This window comes from Eucyclogobius newberryi, unplaced genomic scaffold (assembly GCF_026437365.1).
Source record: "Eucyclogobius newberryi isolate DKJ021-1_F unplaced genomic scaffold, fEucNew1.0.hap1 SCAF_5, whole genome shotgun sequence".
Taxonomy (NCBI): Eukaryota; Metazoa; Chordata; class Actinopteri; order Gobiiformes; family Gobiidae; genus Eucyclogobius; species Eucyclogobius newberryi.
This window is the reverse complement of record NW_027316167.1, coordinates 16,631,116-16,658,388: the sequence shown is the minus strand read 5'-3', so window position 1 is coordinate 16,658,388 and position 27,273 is coordinate 16,631,116. Positions and strand designations below refer to the sequence as shown.

The 27,273-nt window shown below is 39.9% G+C and overlaps 1 protein-coding gene across 5 annotated transcripts; it reads right to left on the bottom strand.

Annotated features, from left to right (window-relative positions):
* Positions 1 to 838: 838 nt before the first annotated feature.
* Positions 839 to 25,517, bottom strand: lmo7b (LIM domain 7b). Of its 5 annotated transcripts, none has more exons than XM_072465350.1 (28): positions 25,292 to 25,517; positions 21,643 to 21,713; positions 21,506 to 21,575; positions 20,706 to 20,812; positions 19,720 to 19,750; positions 18,099 to 18,212; positions 17,905 to 18,025; positions 15,888 to 16,035; positions 14,311 to 14,461; positions 13,831 to 13,979; positions 13,062 to 13,242; positions 11,763 to 12,272; positions 10,508 to 10,780; positions 9,148 to 9,262; positions 8,523 to 8,684; positions 8,098 to 8,261; positions 7,920 to 7,983; positions 6,671 to 6,696; positions 6,499 to 6,600; positions 6,310 to 6,399; positions 5,986 to 6,146; positions 5,774 to 5,818; positions 4,589 to 4,641; positions 4,341 to 4,515; positions 2,475 to 2,636; positions 2,256 to 2,364; positions 1,446 to 1,548; positions 945 to 1,070 (listed from the first exon to the last, which is right to left on the bottom strand). In XM_072465350.1, exons 1-28 carry the CDS (start codon positions 25,358 to 25,360, stop codon positions 1,048 to 1,050), a joined length of 3,549 nt encoding a protein of 1,182 aa, XP_072321451.1. In that variant the 5' UTR covers positions 25,361 to 25,517; the 3' UTR covers positions 945 to 1,047. The 5 variants fall into 5 exon arrangements, with proteins under 5 accessions (XP_072321452.1, XP_072321451.1, XP_072321450.1 ...); XM_072465349.1 differs by having other exon boundaries at positions 946 to 1,070; positions 6,499 to 6,606; XM_072465351.1 differs by lacking the exon at positions 2,256 to 2,364 and having other exon boundaries at positions 839 to 1,070; positions 6,499 to 6,606.
* Positions 25,518 to 27,273: the final 1,756 nt, after the last annotated feature.

The window sequence follows — 27,273 nt, the reverse complement described above, 5'->3', positions numbered from 1 at the left end:
CATTGCAACACACCACTTCCTGCAACAATCTCAAACCACCAGCACGTACCAACATACACCAGCCTAAATGTCAAATAGATGAGGCATTACATCAGAGCCGACATTCAAACTGCTCTGTTTACCATGTCCATTGAATTAGATTGGATAACATAGAATTGTGCCCATTACAAAGACAGGGGATGCCTTTTCAAAATACATAGCATTGTATGACTTCTGAAAGTGCATAAAACAAAACGTTTTTATGAAAAAGGTGTAACATACACACTTGATATATTTTGTGAATGTAGGTGTAGTCAGGCGCACAGTAGGTTCCGTTGGCAAATCCTGCCAAAGATCGCCTCCAAACAAAACTTTTCATTAGCTGCATTAGTCAGAAGGTAGAAAGGTAAACTTAATACAAGGTCGGTTTTCAGAGTAACTGCATAAAGTTAGGTAGATTGAACACAAGTCTGTATAGAACAGTAATCTTTATTTGTGCAGTCACTAAACAAACATACAGAGCAAGTTTCACTTCACTTTCTAAAACTTAAATATTCACAAATTCCAAAATACTTGACACAATTGAAATGTTCAGTTTAGATTTAAAGAAATGTTTGGCAATTTAAAAATCATGTTTTTACAAAAATAAAATAAGTGTCTATTTTTAAAACATCCATTGAAGAGTCACTGCAGAGTAAGGCCAACTTTACAAAGAGTCCAATGGTGACATCAAGTGGTAGAACAATAAAAGTAATAATTACGATAGAGGTTTAGTGCATAAGGGTCACAGTAAGTAGACCGAAGTATGTGACAAATGTGCCATTTTTACTTGCACCATTGAACACAGAAACAAAGATTCCTACTAAACAGTGACTACAAGTTAGACATTGACTACAATTAAAAAGGTCAATACACAACACAAAAATCATAAAACCAGATGTATTACTTCTACTTATTCAATATATTAAATGCAATCCTTGAGCTTCCTGGGCAATAACGGTTCAAGACGTTATATCATCCAGTTGTGTACCGTCTACATGTTCAGTGACGTGCAGAGCAGTGTTCTCATCAAAACAAGGCAGAGCCAGCGACTGCAACAGACAATTACAACTCATTTTAGATTAGTTACCGAGGTTCAAACTGCTCTCCAAATCAACAGAAATCTTCAGTGGATCTATCAATGAAAAAGGAGACATAATATGCACCATCAATTTTAACCATGGTATTCTTTTTCCCTTATAATTTACCAACCGTTATATTTTGAGTGATTCATGCATGTTTGAGTCATATTTATACTCCTGCATCAAAGACGCCATTGCTCTGCAAATTCCCTTTATCCCCTTACACTGATAGTGACTCGTTTCCTTTATCAAGGTATTTAAGATCAATATTGCAATTTCAAATGTCCAATAGAATGTTCCATAGATTATAGCAGACAAAAATCAAATGTAAAACAAATGCCTCACATTTGAGGTGGAAGTAGCAGGCCTCACAGTAGGGCCAGTGGTTGTGGATCCGGACTTGGACTCCTGGCTCTGTTCCTCTGAGATCTCGACAACAGCCCTTGCACTGGACAATCAAAACACACGTTTTTAAAAGATCCTTGCTTTCATCTTGACTGATAAAAAGGTGGATTTAAGAGTTAGCGAGTTAACCACTTGGATTTAGTTGAGCTGAACATTTTGCTAAAAAAGGGAGATTTAATTAAGGGATGGAGTGTTCAGTAAACGTGAACCTTTATTAGACAAAGACAGGATTATTCCCATGCTCACACATGCATAGTAAGTGGTACCGTAATCTATGTCAGTGGGTAACAAGCTTTGTGATCAAACTTATTAAAAACATTAAATTGAAAAAGTGTTTCACAGTTAAGTGCAACATGCCAATTTTTCATCTTTGTGCTAATGAAACAAAGCCACGACACCACTCAGTGACCCAAGTGTGAGAATTTCACAATAAGCCTCTAATGGCAAACCATGACGTTCACAACACACCAGTATACACAAACACACCAGTATACACAAACACACCAGTATACACAAACACACCAGTATACACAAACACACCAGTATACACAAACACACCAGTATACACAAACACACCAGTATACACAAACACACCAGTATACACAAACACACCAGTATACACAAACACACCAGTATACACAAACACACCAGTATACTCTACACCAAACAAGAATGCATAGGAAATGACAGAGTATGTGACCCAAACCAAGATTAAAGCTAAAGGTCGTTATCCAGGTCCCGACCTCTCACCTGGAAACAGGCGAGGTGGAAGTTCAGACCAAGGGCCTCTATAACCATAGCTGCCCCACTATCAAGGACCCCCTCACACACACAGCATGTCCTCCTGCCCGGCTCAGTCCTGGGGCAGCACAAGGTCACAGCGAGGCAAACAGACATGCATAGATGAAACAGACACAGCAGATCACATACAGAGACTGGGCTCACTTACATTTATGAAGAACACTGTACCTGTGTCTTTGTGGAGGCATGGAGCCAGTGCTGTGGCGTGTGGAGGACGTCCTGGTGGATCCACAGGATCCTGCAGCCGCTGACTGTGGGCGGGGGTAAGTGAAGGTCATTGAGGTGACTGGAGAGTGGCGCCAACTCTCGAGGTGGTCCATCGACTCATACCTATAGAAACAATTTTAAATGACTGAAAAACAGGGGAAAACTATGGATAAATCAAGTTTGTGTCGACAGATTTTAATTGAAAACAAAATGGCAAAACTGATAAGACATTTCTCTGTTACATGTATTGGAACAAATGTACTTTTTAGAATTGCAACCAAGAACAAGAAAAATGACATAAATGAGGTTATGACTTGCCTGACCCGCCAGCCACACTCTGTTCGAATGCGTAAGGGTCTGGAACCAGAGTCAGAGCCAATGAAGTCGTCGGTAATCCATTTACCTATCAACTGAGATAAGGAAGTAGCTTTCCACCCCCGTTCCAAAACAGTCAAGATGGCGGACCCGGCTCGTGATCGAGTGTTTACTTCTGCTCTCGCTTCGGTTTGAACAATCAGGAAAGTCCGCTCTACTTGCCATGATGTTAGATGCGGTTATACGAAGGGCGTCATCGCGATTCAGGAGACATTTTCTGCGTTTGGGGACGGATAACGCGGAACACGCCTTGTTGACATGGGCGTGAAGCATGTCGCGTTTTTTTGCGAACATAGCATTTACATTGGACGAAACAGATGCAATGTTTTAAGTGTATGTAGCAGAATATGCAAATTTTCAACACCTGTCCATTGGTCCAATTTAGAGTTGCCAATTTTGCCTAACACATGCATGTCTTTGGACGGTGGGAGGAAGCCGGAGAACCCGGAGAGAACCCACGGTAACACGGGGAGGACATGCAGACTCCACCCAGAGAGATCATGTGATGTTGGTCTGGTCCGGGAATCAAACCCATGATCTCCTTAGGAGGCAAGAGCGCTAACCGCCTTTGCCACCGTGATTGGGTTTATGTGAATGGTTCCTTCTCTGCTCTCTAAACTTCGCCCTAGAAATTGAAACGCAGCGGTCGAGCCCCAGACCCACACACAGTTTTGATAAGTAGTTTGCCAAAACGTGTTGGGAATGGCTGGTCAGGCAAGGTTATGACGGGAACACCTCAAGATGTCAAATATAGCGTTAAAGGTTGAATGGACGATTTTTTACTCATTTATATCCGTAAACATTGCACGTTTATTAAAACAGGATTTTATTTTTATCAATATCCCAAAACATGGTTTTATTAATTTTATTTCATTTGAGAACTTTATATTTACAAAACGTGGCGGTAGAATTGTGATTGATAAAAGTAGACTTTTAATCTATAAAATATGTCTTAAACAATTTGCCTCTTTTACAATATTTGCATCCTTCTTAAGTTTAAATTCAAATTGACATAATGGTAATTTATAAATGCGCAATGTCCAGTACATAGTGAGGGTGAGTTTTATCCTCGAGCCTGTGGATTTGTGGCCGTAAAATACTCCTTGTTCAGAAAAGTGTTAAAGTTTGCCTGTTTACTCTTTCACTTCTTCCCCCCCCCCCCCCCCCCCCTCTTCTGTGTCCCACTAACCACAGGTGTGCGTCTCTATGTCAAAAGGGTTTAGGTGGAGTCCTTTTAGTCTCTGCATCTTTGCTCCAGCCTCATGGGCTGTCAAAGCGGCTCTTATTAAGTGAGACTGGGAAAGTCCTGAGTGAGACCGAGCATAGAGTTCAGACCTAGTTAGTTTCACCAGTCGAGAGAGAAGTCTGGTCTCACTGAACAAGTTTTAGGGAACAGCCCTCAGGTCTAACATGTTTAAACAACACACACAAAGCAATATTTGAAACCCTTACCTCTTAACTGGGACCAAAGGCATGATGGGCTCTTTGTAACTGGCACTGCGCTGACGGATCCAACTGTTGTCTGTGAGGAGCTGAGTTCTCTTCTTCATCTCGTCCAAAATCTGCCGTCGCTCCTGCTCAACCTTTGACACAGTCTGACACTTCCTTTTTCTCTGGTCACTGGACCCTTGAAAAGTTCCTTACTTTTAGATTTAGCAGTTCATTAAAATAAAAGATCGTGGCAGAAGTATCAGACTTGCCTCTCATCTGTTTCTGGGGGCTCGTTAGCGCTGGTGAGGACATGGACTTGACCCTGCAGCAGAAAAGACAGGCTTTAAAACAATGACCCTTGTATCCATTGGATACATTTTTCTTTGTGCTAGTATCGTTTGGTGCTTGGGAAACATTACCTTAAAATGTATGGTCAACTTTCACTCAGCGGCAAATAATCCTACAATTACTTTACTATACATAAAGGATCATTCAAGAGATATTCTGTCACATGTGTCAAACCAGGTATAACTTGTGTGATTACCAAAAAACATTTTGCAGGTGAGACCGTAAAGTATCAACCAAGTTGGACAGAATAGACAGTTTCTAATCCATCCAACTTTCAGTTTGAACTGAACTACTAAAACCTACATGTGTCATTAAAATGAAGTCTCTTAATATGTTAACTGAGGTTTGTGAGCAGGACAACGCCCCCTCCAGTCTTCGGACTACACCTGTATTACCCAGAAGCCTTCTTATACCAGCTGAACACTTCAGTCACCGGTTGACTTGACTGCTGTTCGAGCTGCCATGGATCCTCAGCGTCCAGCTCACATCACTTAGTTGTTACTTGCACATATTTCTGGTGGTGTGGTCCTGGTTAATAAAATACCAGCATAACACTATATGAAACTAACTAACAGCATCGATGTGCATATGACAGCTTTTCATGTTTAGGTCGTATGCTACCCGTGTTAAATATTTAAGTTTTATATACATTCCCATTACAGGAAGTAGAGCGGAGTTCTAAAAAGGAATTCCTCTACATTGTGGATGGAATTATGGCCTTTGATGACTGACAATTACACACTAGGAATTATTCAGTCAATTTAAAATACGTAATATATTTTTAACTGTCAATAAACAAGTAAACAAGGATCAAAGATAATCAAATTGACGACTCACAATAAAGAAAATACCTCTAAAAAGTATTAACTTTTTAAAACTAGGTATGATTCTTATATGTTGCTAAATCTTTTAATTGCTTTACACATTTCACTAAAAGTAAAAGCGGTCACATGCACTTGAATTCTACAACTCCTAATCTACCAATATAGGAAAAATATCACCATCAAAACAAGTTCTACAACAGCATAAGCTAGAGTTAGTAGAGGAAAGCCAGAGTATTATGAGGGGAATAAAAACAGCAATAACTGCGCTGAGCCTGTTCTGACCTGTGAGCAGGAGAGAGCTGAGCAAAGTCATGGGTGCCACCAGCCCTGGGGAGGCACCAGCAGCAATGAGGCCACAGCCACACACAGCCACACACACACACAGCCACACACACACACAGCCACACACACACACACACACAGCCACACACACACACACAGCCACACACACACACTTCATGTGAACCGTGCCTTTTATGAATGAAAATTTATACCAGTCATCACTTGGTTTTTCCGGCTGCATTTGTTTAGCTTCGTGGGAGATTTCCATGCTTTTTACTTCATTTGTGTCAGGCCTGGGTTCATCTTGGGACTCATTTGTCTTGCAGTTTAGACGCAGACACATTCTCTGGTGATTGTCATCACTGCTCACAATCTTAGAAACATCATACAAAATTATACTTAGTTAAAAAGGCACATCATTTGTGATAATTGGTCTCCTTGGCTGCGTTGCATCAATGAAATTTCCCCATGTGGGACAATAAAGGAATATCTTATCTCATCTTAAAGCAGCTCAGGTTGCATTGTCAAATACTCACTTTCAACTCTTCCTTCTTGTCACTAGAAGCATCTTGTTGTGCTTTTCGCCACTCCGCCTCGAGCCGCTCCTGATCCTGCTGGTATTTCTCCTGACAAATGCAGACATAGATTCAAAGAGCATTGTGTAAACACACATTTTTAAAGTATTTTTTTTTCTCCTTTAGGTCAGATGTGATTCTGGGTTTTACCTGTAGGAGGCGCTCCTGCTCTTCTTGCCACTTTTCCTGCCGCCTGCGCTCCTCATCTCTGTCCCAGGACCAGCTGCCGGAGGAGGGGCTGAGGGATGGCACCTGGAGCTGGCAGAAAAGATTTTAGTAAGATCTGATTCAACACAAAACTCGGGTAGAATGAGTTACTTACATCTGATATTGCAGATTCAGAACCTCCTGCAATCAAAACAAAACAAAGGGTCAAACATTGCATCCATTTTTATCTTTAGTAAATAAAGTGCACCATGCTTTCTCACGCCATAGTGGGGACACATCAGAAGAATTGGCAGCATTAGACATTTTTCAAAATATTGCACAAGTTACATTTCAGAACACTTGGGATCAAAATACAGTAATACTTGTCTAAACTGGCTGATTTTTTCATGTAATAATCAAGTCAAGAGAGTCCAAACTAAGGTGATGTGGTAAAATGCAGAAGTTGGAACAAATTATTTGACTTCTTCAATCTCCATCCTCCTTTTACCAAAGACGAGGGACTTAAAAAAAACAATAGGGACTTAAAGAAAATGTAATTATTGACATGGGATCATTTACCGTTTGAGTGAAACACCTAAGGTCTGTTCAAAACAAACCGGAGTTAAAATTACAATTGTGCAAATGAGCTAAACAACCTTCTAATGTGTACCCAGCTTGAAGACATGGCACCAGAAATAAAGACCCATTCGAGCAAGAAGTTGAGCATGCCATTTTAAGTCAGAAAAGGCAATTTCACAGCGTGTGACAAACACAGATCCGCTTTGTTCAGCCATTTGTGATGCAGCACACAAACAGCTCCTTTAAATGAACACAAAACACCTCACGGAGTGCAAGCATTTACCGCACAAGTACACCCACGAGCTGAAGCCTGCGGAGCCCAGAGACAAGACACAGTTCAGAGGAAGTCCCACCGACAACCACCACAGGGGGGCACTTCAAAAACACTGTGCAAGGGATTATTATGTGCTGCCTGACAACAGCACAAGGAGGAACTGTATTGCAGTGGAAAAGTACTCCAAATGTGTACTTCCAAAGTCAAACCAGTCAACAGCATACTGTGTTTTAAGATGAAAAGTTATGGAAAAGCTACGTCAGTAACAGTAAACAGTTTTGAAAGTTTGTGCACTTTTGAATACAACTAGTAAGGCAAACCACACAACTATATTAAGATGAGTTTATAATCTCTAAATATCTAAAACTAGAAATTCCATAGTTTGTCAAATTTTGCAACTGTCATTCACCAAAGCAATCACAGCCAAGCAACTGCCTAAACTGTTATTCTTAGTTGCTGCTCTCCTCAGATTTTTTCCCAATTGCATTTTTAAAATCTATATCAACGAAATAGAGACCATCTTTCGGGTGTGATTTAAATCAGCTGTAAATTCGTGCCAATTTTCATTTACCTTTACTTATGGCTCTCCTGGGGTGGTCAGTATGTTCTCCTTCCATGTTTTGACAGAAATTACCCTGGGCAGGTTCAAGAAGATCAAAATTCACCCAATAGACAGCAATAATCGAGCCTCACTGAGAGGCAAGGGCTTGTTGTAGCCATTTGTAATAGTTTGTCTAAATATTGCTCACATTGTTGGGCTGCCCATTAAATTTGGACAGGGCCATTACGGTTGTGTTGGTGCTGGCATGGTGCTCAGGCTGACCAATCACAACGGGCACAGCAGAGGTCAAATCAAGGGTTGTCCTGTTCTGGCCTGGCTGTTTGTAAAGACTGGCCTCACTGGTGCTCCAATCTAATGGAAATAAATCAACACAAAAGGTTTGTGCAATTCTGTCCACTGGTTACAAGAAAGAAACTTTAACTTGAATTGTTAAACATAAGAGACCAACACAATAGTAAACACATTTGTTGTAAAGTAAAATAAAAAAAAATCTGTTTTTCAGGTTTACATTTTTCCATGTTAACATTAAAGGACATACCAATCATAGCTTTTATTATATACCTTTTCTAGTCACATAGCAGCCTTATTCAGGGCTGCTATGCGTCGTCATACCTCTGTTCCCATAGCGTCGGATGTCCATGGTCAAACTGCCAGTTTGCAGAGCTGACGTCATTTTATTTTTCCACTTTTTGAAATTCAATTGCGTCACAGATACTCCATCAACAGCAATAATCTCATCATTGATGAAGAGATGACAAAACTCTGCTGGACTTCCTGTGGAAAGTAGTCAAAATGATCCAATATAAAAGTGAACTACTGTTAGTAGTAATTGAATGGAAATCACCAGTCTTAGACCAGTCATAAAAAAAATGTGGTAGAATGTCTTTTATTCAATACTTTTAAGTAGTTCGAAAGGTGTACACGAGAAACAAAACGTAAACAAATTTAAACTAGTGAATAAATATTTTTGCACACCAACAATTGACACAAAAATAAATGACTAGGGTATAATATTGCTCATTATGTAAATAGAGAGCATGACATTGTGAGCCCTTTGTTAGGCTGGACAAACTGCTCTTTTTTTTTTAAAGTGCCAATTTGCCTGATTCACCAAGTCAACAACTAGTTTAGATTAAAAGACATTTAATCATTAAAAAAGACAGAACTCCTGAAACTGCAATAAAACCTACCTCGTCATCCAAATGAATATACAGTTCATGATTAAAAGTTAACTCACCTGGTTGAATGGATTTCACTTTGGCCCCCGTGTCATCCCAGAGCGTCTGGAATCCAAAGTCTGGTCTGCTGTTGGGTCTGAGGGTAAGGCACACTCTCATATCACTGTGATCCATCTGAAAGAGACGCACCTGTTAAACCGACACCAGAGGCCCGTGTGTCCACTTCCTGTGGAAACTAGAGACTCAAGTCCACCGAGGCACACTTTGGATAGAGGGAGACTGAAAGGTTAAGCCCAATTTTGTATAACAGAAATTATACTTTCCATAGTACTCATTGTAGGAAAGATTCAAACATTGAGTTGTGGCATTGTGTGCTGTTGCTGCTGCCTTTGCCCTTTGGCAAGACACTTTATCTAACCCACTTTGAATAGGCTAGTTATATTTGGCAAATGCTCCTTTTGTAGTCCATCAACATCTGGCTTTTAAAAAAGGTACGGAAATGTAATGACAAATCTAGAATGACCTTTCATAAAATTTAAGAAAGGCCATTCTAGATTTATGTCGCTTTGATTGTTATGCATTTAATACATAGAACAATCAAAGCTAAAACAAAGAAATGAAACGGTCAATGTCAAAGTTTATTTCTAAAGCACTCTTACAACTTTAAAAGCCCAAACTATGTTGTTTTTTACTCAAAACGGAGTCAATTTATTTAATTGGAGTGTGCTTTAGGCAGATGTGCCGGGGAATGTCTCTGCGATTTCATTAGTCAAACAAAGGCCTACAAAGAGGGAGGACACAGAATTCAACATCATAATCCACTTAAGATTCTTCAGTTTTCAGTAAATTTTCTTTTTTTTTTTTAGACAAAAAGCTACAACCTTTGAACCAATAGATCAGATTGAGAACCCATCAGCGAGCAGCACCACAACTGTTCACTCACACAGGCTACAGATGTTGACCTGAAATGAAGACTAGGTTTGTAAATCTTTCATGAAAGACAGTCTGCCTATTGCTCAGGTTCAGATAATACATATTTCCACAGGGCCCTGATCTGTATAACCAAATTTGTCTTTTAGGCTGTTATTTAGTGTCAATGTTGTGCTAATGTGTAAAGTCTTATGAAACTGTGCATCTGTACGTCATTTCTCACCGCAATATAATTTTATACCAGAACCATACAGAATACATCTTTGGTTGGGAGAAAAGCAAAGGCTGAAGCATTTGAGCCGACACAACTACAAACCCAAAAATGAGCAAGAGATAAGAGTGGCAACAATTTCCAAAAAAATGTAGATCCGTCACCATAAAACTGTTCTACCTCAGTAGAACGCCATCATAAGCGGTAGGACAACAGCTTTAACAGTGCAGTTTTACCGTAGTCATTTTAAGAAGGTTGCATGCTTAAATATAACATACATTGACTGGGGCACGGGACTCCTTCACCAGTGTGGAGCTGCAGACTTGGGGCACGTAGGCTGTGCAGAGCTGAGGCTGGGGGCGGTATCCACTGGTCTGAATCGCACTGGAAAGAATGGCACAGTTCTCCTTCTGTTCTGTGCCATGCTCCGTCTGCATGACCGGAGCATGGCCTTTGAGATGGGCGGTCGCAGTCTGCCTTTTCAGCAAAGTGACAGGTGGAGAGACTTCTTTATCATTATTCGACAGCCAATTCAGCTGATTGTCATTTACCTAAATGCAAAACATAAGATTGAACAAAGTAGTTGAGACCAGAGAAATTAAAAGCAAAACATGCACTAAATACATTTGTAATAGTTGAAGAATATTTTATTTAGCTGACACAATAAACAGCTTACAACAGTGCAGCTTCACATCTATAATGAATGAGGGCAATCTTAGAAGACAAAGGGAACTTGAGCTTGTGTGCATGTAGTGCACACATACACTCACTGAACGATCTCATTACATTAGCGAGGATCACTGTGCAGCTTTTAAAACATCAACTTCAGTTTAGTCAGGCTTTTTAAGTCTGGAGTCCGTAAAATAAAATCCCCAGGTGGAAAAACAACTTTGAAACACTGCAGTTTCTTTATGGAGAAGTATTTTCTAGTTTCTCATTCCCTTTTGATGTTTCTTTGCATCCAAAATAGTATGGGGAACACTTTCAGGTACCGTAGTTGGCATTTTCTATGTATAAAATAATTTCCCGAAACCTACTTTTTGTTTTCAGTAGCCAGTAACATAATGGCATAAAACCTTTAAATGGTCATAGAAATACTAAGACTGACATCGTTTCATGGATGTGGGTCTGTAACAGCATGGCAGTTTTGAGGCTCAAAGACTGTGCACTCAACCCCGAAAGATCATTTGAGTTTGTGTCCATACCCCAGCACAACATTTGTATTATTTTGAAATGTCTGTATAACTAAAACCAGTGTTGTTTGCATTTGTTGTTGCGTTGCTTTTAATGGCAGTTGACAGCCAACTGAAAAGGTGCATTTACTGCCACCTATTGTAGTTGAACGTCTTGAAAATATGAGTTTTAAGCTGTAAAAAAAGAGGCTTGCATTTGTTACTACTTTAACAAATTTAGCCAATTTTCCTGTATTTAGAGAGAAAAAAAATTATAATTTCCCCTTTGTTCAGTTGTTGTTGCTTTTCAAACACTGACACCATGTGGTTAGCTAATAAAAAAGCAGTCTGGTTTACTCACATTGCAGAGTCTTGGAAGAGAGGACACTCTGGACAGTGTGGTACCAAAAGGTCTGGCCGACATCACAGAGGAGAGGCGATTTGAGCCCTCGGACCGGCGGTACCCACGGGGAAGACTTGCAGAACCGGACCATGTACCAGTCCGAAATAGGAACTTTTCAAGACCCTTGCAATTGATTGGTTCCATGTTTAACTCGTGCTTCTCACTATAAATTGTTTTCTTGGACTGGTCATTCATAACATCAATTTCTGTATGGTTAACTAAAGTAAGCTCTTCAGCAGCAGCATTTAATTGAGTAATTTCCTTTGGCAGAACAGATGAGGGTGTACAATTTTCTCCTGCCATGTTGAAGGCCGTTGCTGATACATTTTTGACATTGGTCTGTGAGCTGAAGGGGTGCTCCATTGAAGGTGTGGTGGCAGCTGTTCCCACTGAAGCCAAAGCAGCCATGTGGTTGTCTTTATCCAAGATATCAGTGATAGGTTCTGGCATGGTTCCGACTGTTGGCCCCTGAAAACAAAAACATTTGGTTGATATAACATTTTAAGTTAACGCGCACTCCCCCGTGCGGACCGATACAACACACACGTGCGTTTGTTTATTAGCGCAACGGAGCGCATCGCATCGCTCGTCTCCCGTAGATTTCTGTCCACTTCTGCGTCAGCTCGAACTGTCTTTCTCAGTCTTCTTTTTGCCCCGTACACTGAGGGAACTATATTATGATAGATCCATGCGCTTAGGCACGCGGAAACATGGGGACGAGCCTGACGCGGCTGCAGGTGAGCGGTAGGTGCGTTTTATGATTGATACGTGGCAGGACAAATGATTTATCCACGCCACGAGGAAACATGATAAAAAAAATTGCTGGAAAAAAAAAAAAAAAAAAAAAAAAAAAAAAAAAAAATTGTCCATACCTTTAAAGTTCAGTTGGAATTATAAGGGAAAATTTGGAATAGGTGGACTATCTCATCTTCAAATGAAAACATTTTTAGTTTTGAAGGTAAAACATAAATCATCATATGTATGTATATATGCACACACCAGTACAGACTATGGGCTCCGAAATAAAATGTTTAAAACAGTGAAAACATTTAGCAAAAAGCTTGTGCAAACTGCTTTTTGAAAGCTGATTAAGTAGCAACAAAGTGGATTTCACTGGGCAAAGAATTCCAGACAACAAACAGGAGTGTAAAGTGTCATTCCTGAAATTGATGTGGTTAATTCAAGAGTCCATTCACATTTGTGCAATAAATACAGGCATAATTTAGCACGTTTCTTTTTTTGCAAATGTCAACTCACCTGAATTTGTCCTAAAGTTTGAGGACAATAAAGAGGCGAGTTAGTAGGCATGTCGGTGGTGCAGCTTCGAGTCAGCAGCCCCCGGGTGTGTGCTCTTAGGCTAGACCTGGAGGACTTTGTTGGCGAGGAGGTGGAGTAGGGATGGGAGGTGGGGTTGTGGGTGTGTTGTGATGGCTGGTCTCTGGAGAGTGAGCACACATGAAACAGGAGACAAAGTGAAAGAACTGGAGGGAGAGGGATGGAGAGTAAACAGTAGCACCAGTCAAATTGTGTTTAAATGAAATGACGTTTTATAGTAAGGAATGAAGAAAACGTTTTTCACTTTAGCTTTAGTCCAGATTGTCACATTTGTCTGTAGTTTTAGTTGACAAAATAACCATATCCCATGCTACTTTAGTCAGCTTAATATATTATAGTCAACCGTTTTTTTTTTTTTTAAATGGTTCTAATGAACATATTGTACTGCCCCATGTAAAGACAAGGTCCTTGGACTTGGCTTTGTTTTTGGTCCGTTTTAGGGCTCTCGGACCTTGGATCTAGTCTCCATTTGTTCCTTTGAATCATTTATGCATGTTCATTCATTCTCTATTCATTAAATTTTTTTCTGCACGTTCCCATTAGGTGTCACGGGTAACTGGAGCCTATCCCGGTGACATTGGGCTTTAGGCGGGGTACTTCCTTGGCAGGGCCCAGCGCGTAATTTATGTACGTTTAGTTTTCAAAATATTTTAGTCGACGAAACCAACACTTGCATTTTGCGTATACTGACCTCATCATTGGTCCACCTTGAACAATAGTTGTCTGAAAAGTGGTATTGGCACCATTGGTCATCTGGTGTATGACATGCTCTCTGTCCTGAGACATCCTGAGACCCTCAGTCTTGCTGCTTCTGCGACGACTTTTCCACTTAGTCAAGTCCTGAAGTTTAAGTCAAGAGTCAGTTACACCCAATTCAACAGCCAACAGTTTGATTCTAAGGGTGCATAAAAAATTACTTAATGATTATTAATCATTGACTGAGGTTCAGGAGGTGGACCACACCTCAGCCTCCACGCTTTAACCACACTTTGAAATACGCAGAAGCCCTTCTTATACTAGCTTATCCCAGCATCTCTGGTCGTCTCTGCTCTCAAGCCCACACTCCCACCTCCACCCCTCGTCTCATTCGTCTTTATCACCATCATCATCTATAAATATTCCCTCTTTGCGAGGTGGTCCTTTTTAGTGAATAAGTGCTCGTTTCACTCACCTCGTGCCATTGGGCTTCAGTTTCTTTGGTAACACTACTCTTCCTTTTGAAGTGTGTTGTGCCTGGATCTTGAGGCTCATCTAAAATGGTGTTCTCGTCAGGCATGTTGCGCATCGGATAGACCATAGGGATATCAGTGAGGGACTTGCTCCTGTTAAAATAAAGCAGGCGTCAAAAAACAAAAGCAATTAGAAAAATGCGACGGATAGCAGTGAAAAAAAAAAAGCATGTATACAGGCTGAAGAAACAAACCCAATTAAACATCACTGTCCCAGAACCAAAGGCCAAGAGTGAGCAAGGCACAGAAGGCAAGACAAGCAACACAGAAATACTAACAGATGTAGCCGTCTATAACGCATCAGCCAACGCTTGTAAGAAGTAAAAACCCTGCTCTGGGCAATGGAGGCTGTCACAACTGACATTCTAATAAATTACAGTAACATTTAGCAGGTGCTTTATCAAAAACTGACATTTGATGACAAGAACTAGTCTGTGATCATAAAAACATTTCTGTCATCTGTTGAAATTTCCTGTCAAGTCTCCACAGGACTAATAACAGTACAAACCATGGTTGTTTCTGATCAATCCAAAGGAAATGGCAAAAGCAAAGCAGCTGAAGCATGATATTGCAAAGCAAAAAAAAAAGTATTCTCAGTTTTACACCACGACTTACCAAATCCAGCCAGGATTCACCTGAACTGGCCTTTCTTGATATAGAATTTGACCTAGTCTACAGAAACAAAAATACACAAGATCTGAAAGTATGTATTTAGGGTCAGGAACACCTCATCATTCAGCTACAAAATGCGTTTATAATAAGACTAATACAATTCCAAGTAGAAATGTATAGGGACTCTTGAAATGCTATTGTAACATCTCAGCTTTTATTTAACCCTTATGAGTCACACAAGCCCTGGCATATAATTATAGTAGATATTAGTGAAAAGGTGTCATTCTAGATCAATTTTACACCATGCATGTAACTACAATAAAATTCCCATTCTCACCAATTAGAAAACCTAGTATAAATATATTGTCAATTAAATTGGCACAGTAGTTCTGCTACAAGACCAAATACAATTCAATACACAAGCTTTGATGGATGAGATGGATAAATGGACAAAATATTGAAAATGATTTAAACTGCTTCCTGATTTGTTGACAAATGATTTTAAACGTTTGAGAATTGTTTTTTTTTTCTTTTTTTTTCGGAAAACTAAACTTTGACCCCTCAATATACCTTTCAACAGCATTATATTGCTTTTTGTTGGCCGTTCCCTTTCAAGGGTCATCAGGGAAACATGCGCCTTCAGTCCCACACATCCTCTGCATCCTCTTCACACACAAACCAACCCCAACGTTAATCTTCCTCTAGACCTCCTGTGGGCAGTTACAGTCCGACTACCTTTGATAACCTACTCTATAACTCCCAATTTTGTTTGTAATGTATTTAGATTCAATCACTTTCTGAACACAACCATTGGAAAGCCAGTTGGTTTACATTACAATAAGATGTAGTCTCCTACTTGACACATCAACTATGACTAGTTTTGAAAGATAAATGACCAGTGCAGTACCTGGCTACCGGACTGGTGCAGCCCTTCTCTCCTCGGGCTTGCTTTGCCTTCTGGAGAGGAGTAGGGAAACGTCCTCTGCTTGAATGAACTGAAGTTTGAGACGTCTCCATCTTAAACACCTGCTCAGCCTCTGCATCACTGCAACAGCCTAGAGGAGAGAGTACACAGAATACTAAGTACTCGAACACAAAGTAATGACTCAAAGAATGACGAGACGTATATAAGCAAGTATACTAGCAATAGAGAATGTTCTAGTAGATTTAGTTTGGGTTGCACGATTCATTTCAATAGAATAGACTGGCCTCTATGGAGTCTTTTCTACGAAACCTGCACCTGGGGGTTTAGACCTCTACAAACGTGTTTCGAGATCCAAGTATAGATAGTAAAGTGAATGTTTTTGAAGATATGCAATTTTGATATTAAAGTTTATCATTGAAAAAGAAAAATGCAACAAAAGAGATTAAACGGTTAAAAATATATCTTCTAAACATTCAAGGGTATAGAAATTTCTGCTCTTCTGCAATTCATTTTCCAGACACTTTATATATTTAAACCTAAAGTAACGTTTAATGAAATTTTACATTTCTGTTGGATTGACATATTGGAATTATTATCAGGATAAAGATGGAAATATACATTTGTCAATATCCACCCCTAGATGCATATGATATTTTAGCAGCATCTTCACTCCACGCTCCTGGATGCCTTTTTAAAAGTGGCACAACAAAACAGCAAATCTAATATTGTCAGATGGCTGATGTCACTCCTGAACATTTGTCAGAAAATTATATAATATTATAGTAATATTGGTTAAAGTAACTTGCACTGCCATTGTCCATGAAGTAGACAATATTCTGTTCCAAAGATACTAGGCATGTTGAAAGCATTATAGTGAGAGATGAAAAGTTAAGAAATTATCTGGAAACGAGGCCATCAATTTAACACAAATGGAAAACACTTTTACTCTACTGGGAGTCTGTGCAGCCAAGCCTAAGGGGAAATTTGTGCCAAGCATCTGTGCCTCTCCCAACACACAAACTGATCCCCTCCATATCGATTCATCACTGACATGCACGAGTCCAGAGATGACAGTCCAGACAAATGACCCAATAAAATAAGCAAAAACAGCTTTACTTTCCCAGTTTGACAGCAACAAGTAGCTCTTGAGAGGAAAAAAAAATCTTTAAGGAAAGGAATCTTATAGTTCAGCAAACAAAATGTATGTTCGAATGGTTTCAGCGGATTTAATGTGAAAAGCCGGATTTAAAAAAAAAAGATCAAAAAGAAAAAGTTTACTTTGACAACACAATGAATTTACTTTACAGGCCATAGTTTTATCTGTTTAACAAGTTTTTTATATAATGATGTTAAACTAAAATTTTACATTTTGTGAATAGTAAACTGCAATATTCATCTAAAACTGCTTAGTAATAAAAACTGGTCCATTTGACTTCCTGTTCAAAATGGCAGAACTGAGCTTTAGTGTCATTTCAACGTAATAGACAGTAGATTTTTTTAATTCCACATTCTAAATGTTAAAAAAACCCACATGCATGACCTGAAGTCTGCAGCTTTGTAATTGCAAGAACAGCGCAGTGGGTTTGGAAACAGACATTTTAGAGAACTCAACCATTCAAAGCAAGATAATTCAGGATTACTCATATAGGATCACAATTCAACCGAGTAATATGAGGGAAAACCATACTACTAAATGGTTAAAAGTCGGGCTGTAAAGACATTCCCTGTGACCTCCCAAAACTCCAGCTGGCTCCAGGCTTTGTCATTCTGCTTTTCTGCTGTGATCCAAATGCTTTCTGATCAAATTAGTTGACTGATAAAAACTTACTCATTTTAGACTTCATTGAAAGATTTGACAAAAGAAAAAAAGAAATCCCACAGCCCTAAAAAAAAGCTGATAAAATTCATATGTCCACAAACCAAATGTGATATTTTCTGATATTTCCCAGCTTTTCTGTTGACCTCTGAACTCTAAAAGCAATGTTAAAAATATCCCCACCTTCACTGCTGGTGGTAGTTGCCTTGGCGTCCAGAGAGTCCACACTGTCCACTGAACACTGCCTCTTGTAGCACGACCTCTTCCGCTGGATCTCCTCCTTATCCTGAGTTTCATCTAAGGCCTACATTTCAAAACACAAGTTTAAAAACATGCACACCAAATGAAATGCAGGAAACAAAGTGTCAGACGTTTACCCTGGATAAGGCAAGTCCCAGCAGTCCTTCAAAAGATTTGAAGTTCAGCTGGGGTCCTGTATAAAACAGGTCCTGATTTGCCTTTCTGCCGAGCCAGTAGATAGTTATTAGCACCTAAAGTGAAAATGCATTTCATTTTACACTCTTCAACACATCATTTTTCTGATAACATGAGATTTGAAATGTACGAATATAAAAATATTATTTGTCCGTTCGTGTCCAAACAAACATGGTGGCTTAAGAGGAAAAAAAATAGCACAGGCTGAGAAAAAAAAAAAAAACTGCAGATTTCTGCTCAGTCAACAGGCAACGCACTAAACTGAATGTTCCAAAAATATTTGAGCGATGTCTTCCGCATTTGAGAAACATGTGACAAATTGGCGGCGGTGGTTGGACCAGTTAATGCTTGGAGTTTGACGCTCCCCATGGTCCGCTTTCAGACCATTCTGCATTTGAACAGAATGTAGGAGGGACTGGCTGGTCAGGCTAACTTGTAGAGTGCCGCGGCAAACTTCCGTTTCAGCCCATCCTCCAGGAAGCACTCTGTACCTGTAACACGCACCCCATGATAGGGGATCTTTATGCGCATGCTCACAACACGCAGCAGCTCCTTCTACTCTGCGGCTGGGAAACAAACCTGGCTCAGGGATTATGGTGAGGAGGATCAGTTTTGTGCACCCATGTAATCTAGTGCTAGTACTTTTTCAAATCAGTAACTCATTAGCTTTGGTTAGGTCTCATCTCCTCACCACAATCACCGAGCTCTTTTCCAAGCTATGACTGAGAAACATGAAACCAGTTCCAGAAAGCATTTTAAAAACAGCATCAGCAACCATGGCTCGTTTTTTCCTGCATCATTGAAACAGACACAATATTGCTATTTTTTTGCATTTCCCATTTACCTTGTGGCCAGTGTCTTTTGGCACAATGCTGCCCTCCTCTGTACAACAACTCAAGCATCAAGGCAACATTGCTGTTGTGTTGACAAAAAAAAAACCCTCAGCCATTATCTTCAAATTGATTGTGACATTTCTGAAGTCATGTTCAAACCAATACATTTTGGTAAGGCGATAACATATTATAAAATGATTGATAATCACAGATATAAATTAAATAGTTAAGTAGTGGAAACTGCACATTATGTAATATTTAATAATTATAGGTTTGACGGTCAAATTGGATGAAAACAGATTGGCTTAAATGAGTTTAAACTGTCCCTAATTGAATAATTTATAGACAAATACACTACATTCCATTGGATGGGGGGGGGCAGCCCTGCCAATGCTCCTCATTACTTTGTTTCATCTTTAGCCTTTGCGCAATTCAAATGAAGCTTCCCAGATAAACGCATAAACATTGGACATACCCAAATTGCATACGAGCACGTGTACGTTCTCACATGTCCCTCTACATGAGCATGCAAAAAAACAAATACACTTATCACGTTCAATACCACAATGAGCGGACAAAATACACATTACAATTAGCAATGAACAAAACCATACCAGTTTGGGATTTTTGAGAAGGTAGACTGCAAGAGTTGGAGGAATGTTCTAAATGTCGACAGGCTGAGCAGTGGATGAAATGCCTTTTGAAAGTTACATGGCGCTCTGATACTCACATTTTTGAGTCTCCTGCTGCCTTCATCTCTCCTGTAAGACAGTAAGACACATCATTGGTAAATAAATAATTATACTTAAAGTATCACTATTAAACTTTTTTTTCCCCATTACAGATATTAGAAGTACACTAGTCTCAGATTTGTGAAGGTTAGTAAGGGTTGAAATGCTCTTCTCTTATGGGTTCACATTTGTGCAGCTCCACTAGTTACAGATAGTGTGCAATGTGTGGGATAAAGTAATAAACAGGGCTGTGTGTGATCTATAGAAATGAGGCCATCTGTTCATCAGCTCGTGAAAAGCTACATTATGTCAGGCATGGCTCATAGATTCATAAATGCAAAGCAATTCTGACATTCATTACCGAACGCTAATCCTTCAAAATTTTAATAAGTCCTAGAGTGCCATTTAGATGTGGCTAATCCTATGGGGCATAAGTAGTATATAATGTTTAAAAAGGCAATTTTGCGTTTGTCACGCACAACATTATTAATCAGAGCATAACCTGAAACATTCATTTTGATTAAATTATAATGGCTATACATCTGGAACGGTGAATCTTCAAACTACAGATCGTATTGGACGTCCTTGGTCTGAACAAATTGGTTAGACATTTTACTTTATATTTGATGTAATTTAGCATTTAAGTTAAACCACTACGTTTTATCCCAATTCTATTGGATTGTTAAATCTTCTGATCATTACTGGGAGATGAAAGAACAAAAACAAAAATGTCAATAAAACCCACCTCTATTTGCAGATTGATTTATGTCAAAGCCATAGCTCTATTTTTCTTTTGTATAAATGAAAGTCAGTTTATTGTAACTGAACTTCAGATTTCATTTTCTCATATTCTGCAACCCCACGTCCCTGTACAGGGCTTCAGATAATTACAAAAGCACAATATATGACCACCTTTTACAAAAGGCAGGTGATCGACGAGCCTGATTGTAAATGTTCATTAAAGTGGAGTGGGAAATGGAAGTACTTAAGTGTGACACGAGTAGACATGTCCTGCAGGTCTCCGGGGTGGAAGAGCTGGGACTCGTTCAGACCCAGTTTACCACAGGCTTTCAGAAACACACTGACATTATCCTGCAGCAGACGTCAAACACAGAGGCAGTTCAGAGGATTACAGAAACGGCAAAATGAGACTGTTGAGCGTTAAAATACTTAGCATTACACCATCTACTGTATAAGAGCAGTTCAAGATTGTAATGTTCACAATTGTTAGTGTTGAATACCAACTGACTATAAAACTAAGAAATAAAGTCACACACACACACACACACACACACACACACACACACACACACACACACACACACACACACACACACACACACACACACACACACACACACACACACACACACACACACACACACACACACACACACACACACACACACACACACACACACACACACACACACACACACACACACACACACACACACACACACACACACACACACACACACACACACACACACACACACACACACACACACACACACACACACACACACACACACACACACACACACACACACACACACACACACACACACACACACACACACACACACACACACACACACACACACACACACACACTACTGGACCTAGTTAACCAGATTGTGGTTAAAATGTCTGACAGGAAACCACCACAAAGACAAACGCTTCCTGGCACTCAGGTGCAGTATGTGTGTTTGCACAACTCTAAAAGATTGGCATGTAGTTTGGCTTTTAGTTTCAATAACAAACCATGTATTGTATACTTACCAAGCCTGCAATCGGAGTAGAAAATCTATTGAGCCGTTTTATGATGCCCGGCTTTAATTTATTGATCAAACTGTAAATCACAACAAAAGTACTTTCAAAAAAGGGAAACCCCAAAACCTAAAATTACAGTAACTTACTCGCAAAGGAGAACACCATTTTCCAAGGCTGCTCGAAAGTCACTGCAGTCAAAATGCTTTCCAGTTACTTCCTGAAAAATAAAAGCAATGTTTGAGCCCAATAGAATATCTAAAACTCAACTTGAAAACGTAGAGTAAACGGTTATTGGCAAAGTCAAATTATTTCTCTAAACGATTTAGACATCGTGGATATTATTTGACCTCCCAAAATCTTCTTGAAACTAATCAAAAGTGTAAACCAGAAAACAGGAATTTGTGCAGAAATCAGAGGCCCCTGTTGCCTAAATTCTAAACCAGCGAGGACATTTCACATGGCAGAGGGAAGCACGGGGCCAGCAGCTCTGTAATGAGCACAAAAAAAAGGGAGCTATTAAGGTTTAGCTCCATAACTAACAGGGGGCCCCCAAAAGGCTATTCTTCTCACTAATTAGTCCCCCCTGGAATCCACAATCACAATTCAAATTGGAGGAGGAGCAGGGCATGAGGCATGGGCAGAGACAAAACATTACAGTGCCATGGTAGAACAATATGAGGCAAGTGGTGGTCAAAACACAACATGTTTTCTAGTTTGGTTACAATAAGAAGAAAAAGAAGAAGACACTTTGCAATATGAAGTCCAAATAACAAACATCCAGAGCTTACCATTTGACAGTCCAGACTCTTACTTATGGGCTGTAGTCGACTGATAACATTCTTGGTTGACTTAAGATCCGTTCTGTGCATTGATACTGGACTAAAGGGGGCATGACACAAACTCACAAAATGATTCAGTAGATCTGTGCTTTGACCTAAACTGCGATAATTATACATACTTAAGTACAACAGCATTGTCATACTGTATGTAAAAGGACCACCTCCGAAACTCCAGCCAACTCACTCCGTTCTCTCCTTTCTGCTGCTGCAAATAACTTTATAATAAACTCGACTAAAACGCCATTGAACAATTAAAGGCGTAATGGACGATTTTTTGGCGATTTGAGAACTCAGGCGGAAGTGCGCATGCACACTCCCCCGTGCAGACTGATAAACACACGTGCGTTTGTTTATCAGCGCGACAGATCGCATCTCTCGTCTCCTGTAGAGTTCAATCTCTTCTGAGTCAGCTCGAACTGTCTCTCGGTCTTCGTTTTGTCCTGTACACTGAGGGAACTATATTATGAATCATAATATATCATAATTTATGATAGATCCATGCGCTTAGACACGGGGAAACATGCAGAGCAGTAGGTGCGTTCTATGATTGATACGTGGCAGGACTAAACGGCTGTCCACGCCACGATGAAATGAGATTCAGATTTTGGCCCAAAAACAAAACAAAAAAAAAAAAACATACATTACGCCTTTAACTAAGTAGATAAGTAAAGGCAAATTATTTTCCAGCTTAATATGTCTCCCTTGTTGCTTTGTGGGTTGGATTATTTTTTTTTTCCAAAAAAGGTCTCATTGGTTCCTTAAAGTGATTTCCATAGAAACAAGCAGTAGGTGGATGGTTTTCAAGGTAACATTGGGGATAACCCTGGTTCTACGAAGCTGGATCACTTTCTATGAAGGTAGACTGCTCCAGACCAGGTAAAGTTCCAGAATAAAATACAATGACTCTTTGACCAATCAGAGAAGAGAATCCAGCCGAAGAAACGCAGATGGTGTACAGAGAGCAAGGAAATCAGGAAGTGCAAACTTGACCACAAAAATGGTTTTAGATCAATACACAGAGATTGATGACTGAATTATGTTTGACTTATGCAAGCAATTCCTCCAAGAAAAATAAAAAAGGGAAGCTATATTAGATAAGTGCACATTTTGCCAGTTGTTCGTGTCTGATTTAATCCATTTTTGTTGGTTTTTCCACCTCAAGATTTTGTGGAGTCAAGTGCAGTCAATTGACGGAGTCGGGAATCAAACTCGACACACTTTAGTCGCAGTGAGACAAGTTCAGCCAGCTCTGTAGTTCAAAGTCGTGTACAAAGGCTTCCAGCAAAAATACACAAAAGGCCACAGTTTTTGCCCCAAGGAGGACTGAATGGTGACTAAAATAACCAATTGTAATTAATAATCTTTTTTTTTCCAAATCACGACTAATTTATTGCGGATTTTAAGTTCAAAACATGTCAAGTACATTACTATTTCTAAACAAGATTCAATATTAACATGTTTGCTGCAGTAAAGTTTTTTTGCTAGTCTTCAAGTTTCAATTTCTTAAAATGTCTTAAGCTCAATGCCCCAAGTGTGCCACAACGAGACGGCTTAATTAGATAATACAGCTCTTATGAAGCATCTGCAAGCACTAGAAACATTTCAGAGAAACTGCCGATAGTCTGGATAATTAGGAACACTTAAACATATGGAGCATTGAACAGCACAATAAGAGACAAATTATTATTGCACCAACACAGCATTAGAGTCTATAGTGACAGTGATCAAGTCAGAATGAACCATTTCTACAATAAAGTGGGCTCGTTTTCCAACCCGACAGGTGCAGCCACAATAATACTAAAATGATCACCATTCAGCCACGCTCTCATCTGTCATTGGACCAAAATGGGAGGGTGAAATTGGTGTGGGCCGCCTGCCAAGGAAACACTGAGAAGGTTTTGCTCATTTTGTTTGCACTCAGACAAAACTGACATTAATGGTCTAATTTAGGCTTGGAAAACAATTGTACAGGATAAATTTATAGTTTTGATTGAGAAGTGCATTGGAATATACCAGTTTTGTTTTTTTAAATAAGCAGATCAACCCGTACACAGGAAGCCAAACGAGGGACAATACACAGCAAAAGGTACATATCCGGTGGTAATACTGTTACTTTTCATGTAACTGAAGCACCAAGATGTAATTGCTGGATCCATTCTTTACCTGGGCAGCACAAGTGTTGATCAGGGACCAGGGATGGCATACAAAGTACTAAATAGTGTTGAGTACTATTTTTTACAATTTTATCAATAGATGTACAGAAACATTGGAGAAACAATAGAGTGTGGGCCTGGATGCATGTCCCCTCATTTTAGACGGATTAAATAATAACCCTTTTTGGTTGAGTATCAACTATAAACTTGAAGTGGCAGTGTGATTCCAGAAAATACAAAACTAAGGGCTACTTTGCAAAAATAAAGTGGCAGTTAAAAAAAAAAAAACAGGGGATAGTAAATAGGTTCACAACAGCCAAATGTTAGTGAAATTATTCCATTCCCTCCGTGATGGAATCCAGTCAATATTAAAAACACAAATACACATTTTGTGACAGAAGTAATAGCCTACAGGCCTAGTATGTCATCATTACTGCCTAGTCATGGACTAAATGTGAGGCTGGCAAAAATAAAATAACTTTACAGAGAGTGCTTCTTTTCCAGTGAAATGCATCATCATTGTGCCCTTGGAGAAAAGACTTCTTTCTGAATGTTCTACATGGGCCTCGATATGTTCCACTGTAACACTCCATTTTCTGATTTCCCACTGCAACTGCACAACTGGTCCTGATGTACCGTCATCAAACTGCATCTGATTTGCTGGGTCGAGGAAATCTCTGGTCTGAAGCCAATATGAAAGTGATGTCAACAAAGAGTAAATTACATTAATTCCGGTCCATATGAGAAGCAGCGCATGTATTCTTGGAAATGTGTAAGTGGCACGTCGGAACGCAGACTTTTACCTCGATCCAGCGCTGCGCCTCGTCGAACGCCTCTGCACAGCTCAAACTTGTCTGCTGGCGCCACTCCATACTTTTCTAATCGAGCACTACCAAACAAACACGTTTAAGAGTGCACTAAAAGCATGAACTGCTGTAAAGAACAAGCTATAGCCTACGCCGAGGTGGAGATGTACGGATTATTGAGCAAACTCCTCTGTCGCGCTCCTTTGTGCTCCCCTTGCACCGGTGACACTGCGCCGCTAATTGACATGAGTTTATCACACTGCGCTCAACAGGTCATGCCCGAGCTGTCACTCACCCAAAACCTCTGCTGATTGGAGGAGAGAAGCCTGTCCCGCCCACAATGAAACTGCAGATCAAAAGTAAAGGGAGACAATTATGTGGCATTTAACTTCCCCCTTGTGGCCATTAAATATCACTTGTAATTGATTGCACCGATCGTAATTGTTAAAATAAATAATTTCAATAATATAATCCCTATAATAATAATAATATATATATATATATATATATATATAAATTCTACCAATGGCTAGTAAGAGCCGGTCTGAAAGACAGCACAGAGGCCCTTATCATGGCAGCACAGGAGCAGGCCCTGAACACCAGACCATCCCACACAAAACTGCAGGCTGCAAGATGCTGGCAAGGACAGCATACATGGAGTATCATAACCAGGTGCTGACATAGTGTTCAGAAACATCTGTGCAGAGTACGGGCTGGAGACCCCAAGGACACAGTGGGAAACACCTCCAAAGGTGGTGGAGAACGACCAAGCCAAGGTCCTCTGGGACTTCCAGACACAGACAGACCGAATGGTAATGGCGAACCAACTGGACATAGTGGTGGTCGACAAGGGTCAGAGGAAAGCCGTGGTGGTGGACATTGCAGTACCATGTAAACATCCGCAATAAGGAATACGAGAAACTGGGGAAGGTATCGATGGTGCCCGTAGTGATCGGAGCACTTGGGACAGTGACCCTCAAACTGGAGGAATGGCTTGAGCAGATCCCAGGAAAAACATCAGACATCTCTGTCCAGAAAAGTGCAGTGCAGGAACAGCAAAGATACTGCACAGAACCCTCAAGCTCCCAGACCTCTGGTATAAATCTGGGATCTGGGCTAAATAGAGACTGCCGCGGAGGGTGAGGAAGAGTTTAAAAAAATATATATAAACACACACACACACACACACACACAAATGCATAACTTGCATATCTTGCATTATTGAAATATGACCAATGTACTCTTTTGACATAGCCCATGTGTTTCTCTGCTTTAGTTGCCAATGCAATACTGATTTTGGTAGCTGTTATGTGTACAAAGGCTTAATACTGGACCCTTTTCATTTCCATGTGACTTGATGTGAAAACTGCTTGTACCACATGGAAAACAAGCTTCAAGGCCATGGCTCAAAGTAACTTATCTCATAAAATGAAAGCTAAAATTTGATTTTAAGAAGCTAACCACAATAATAAATAAAAGGTTGTAAAGCTCCATCTTCTATTATAGCACAGATACTCTTCAATCTTCTTTCCCCTCGTCCACAGAGCCTTATATGGGAGGAGAGGGCAGTGATGGAATCAGAGGTAGTAAAATGAGGTGCAGAGGTGTAGGGCACTGCTAGATTGAACGAGCAGTCTGTTAAGAGCACAAAGAACCTCCTATAAATCAATATTAATCTTAGCACACTTTCAATTTATTTGCTTAGCAGGGGAAATTAAAAGATCTTTTGGTGCACCATATGGTATTATTGTACCTCTGACTCCTAGAAAAAGGGATTATACTTTGTGTTTCAGACTAAATCCCTCTGTGCACAAAAGAGTGGGAGTTTGGTTAATGCTTTAATTTTTTATGAAGCCGAGTTTTCATCTCAAGGACACATCTGGAAATATAGTATAACCTTTTAAATGTGCAGCAGGTAGAGGAGTTTCCAGCTGCTAATTTCATTTGCTGACACCTTTCAAACTTGGCTAAACAAACTT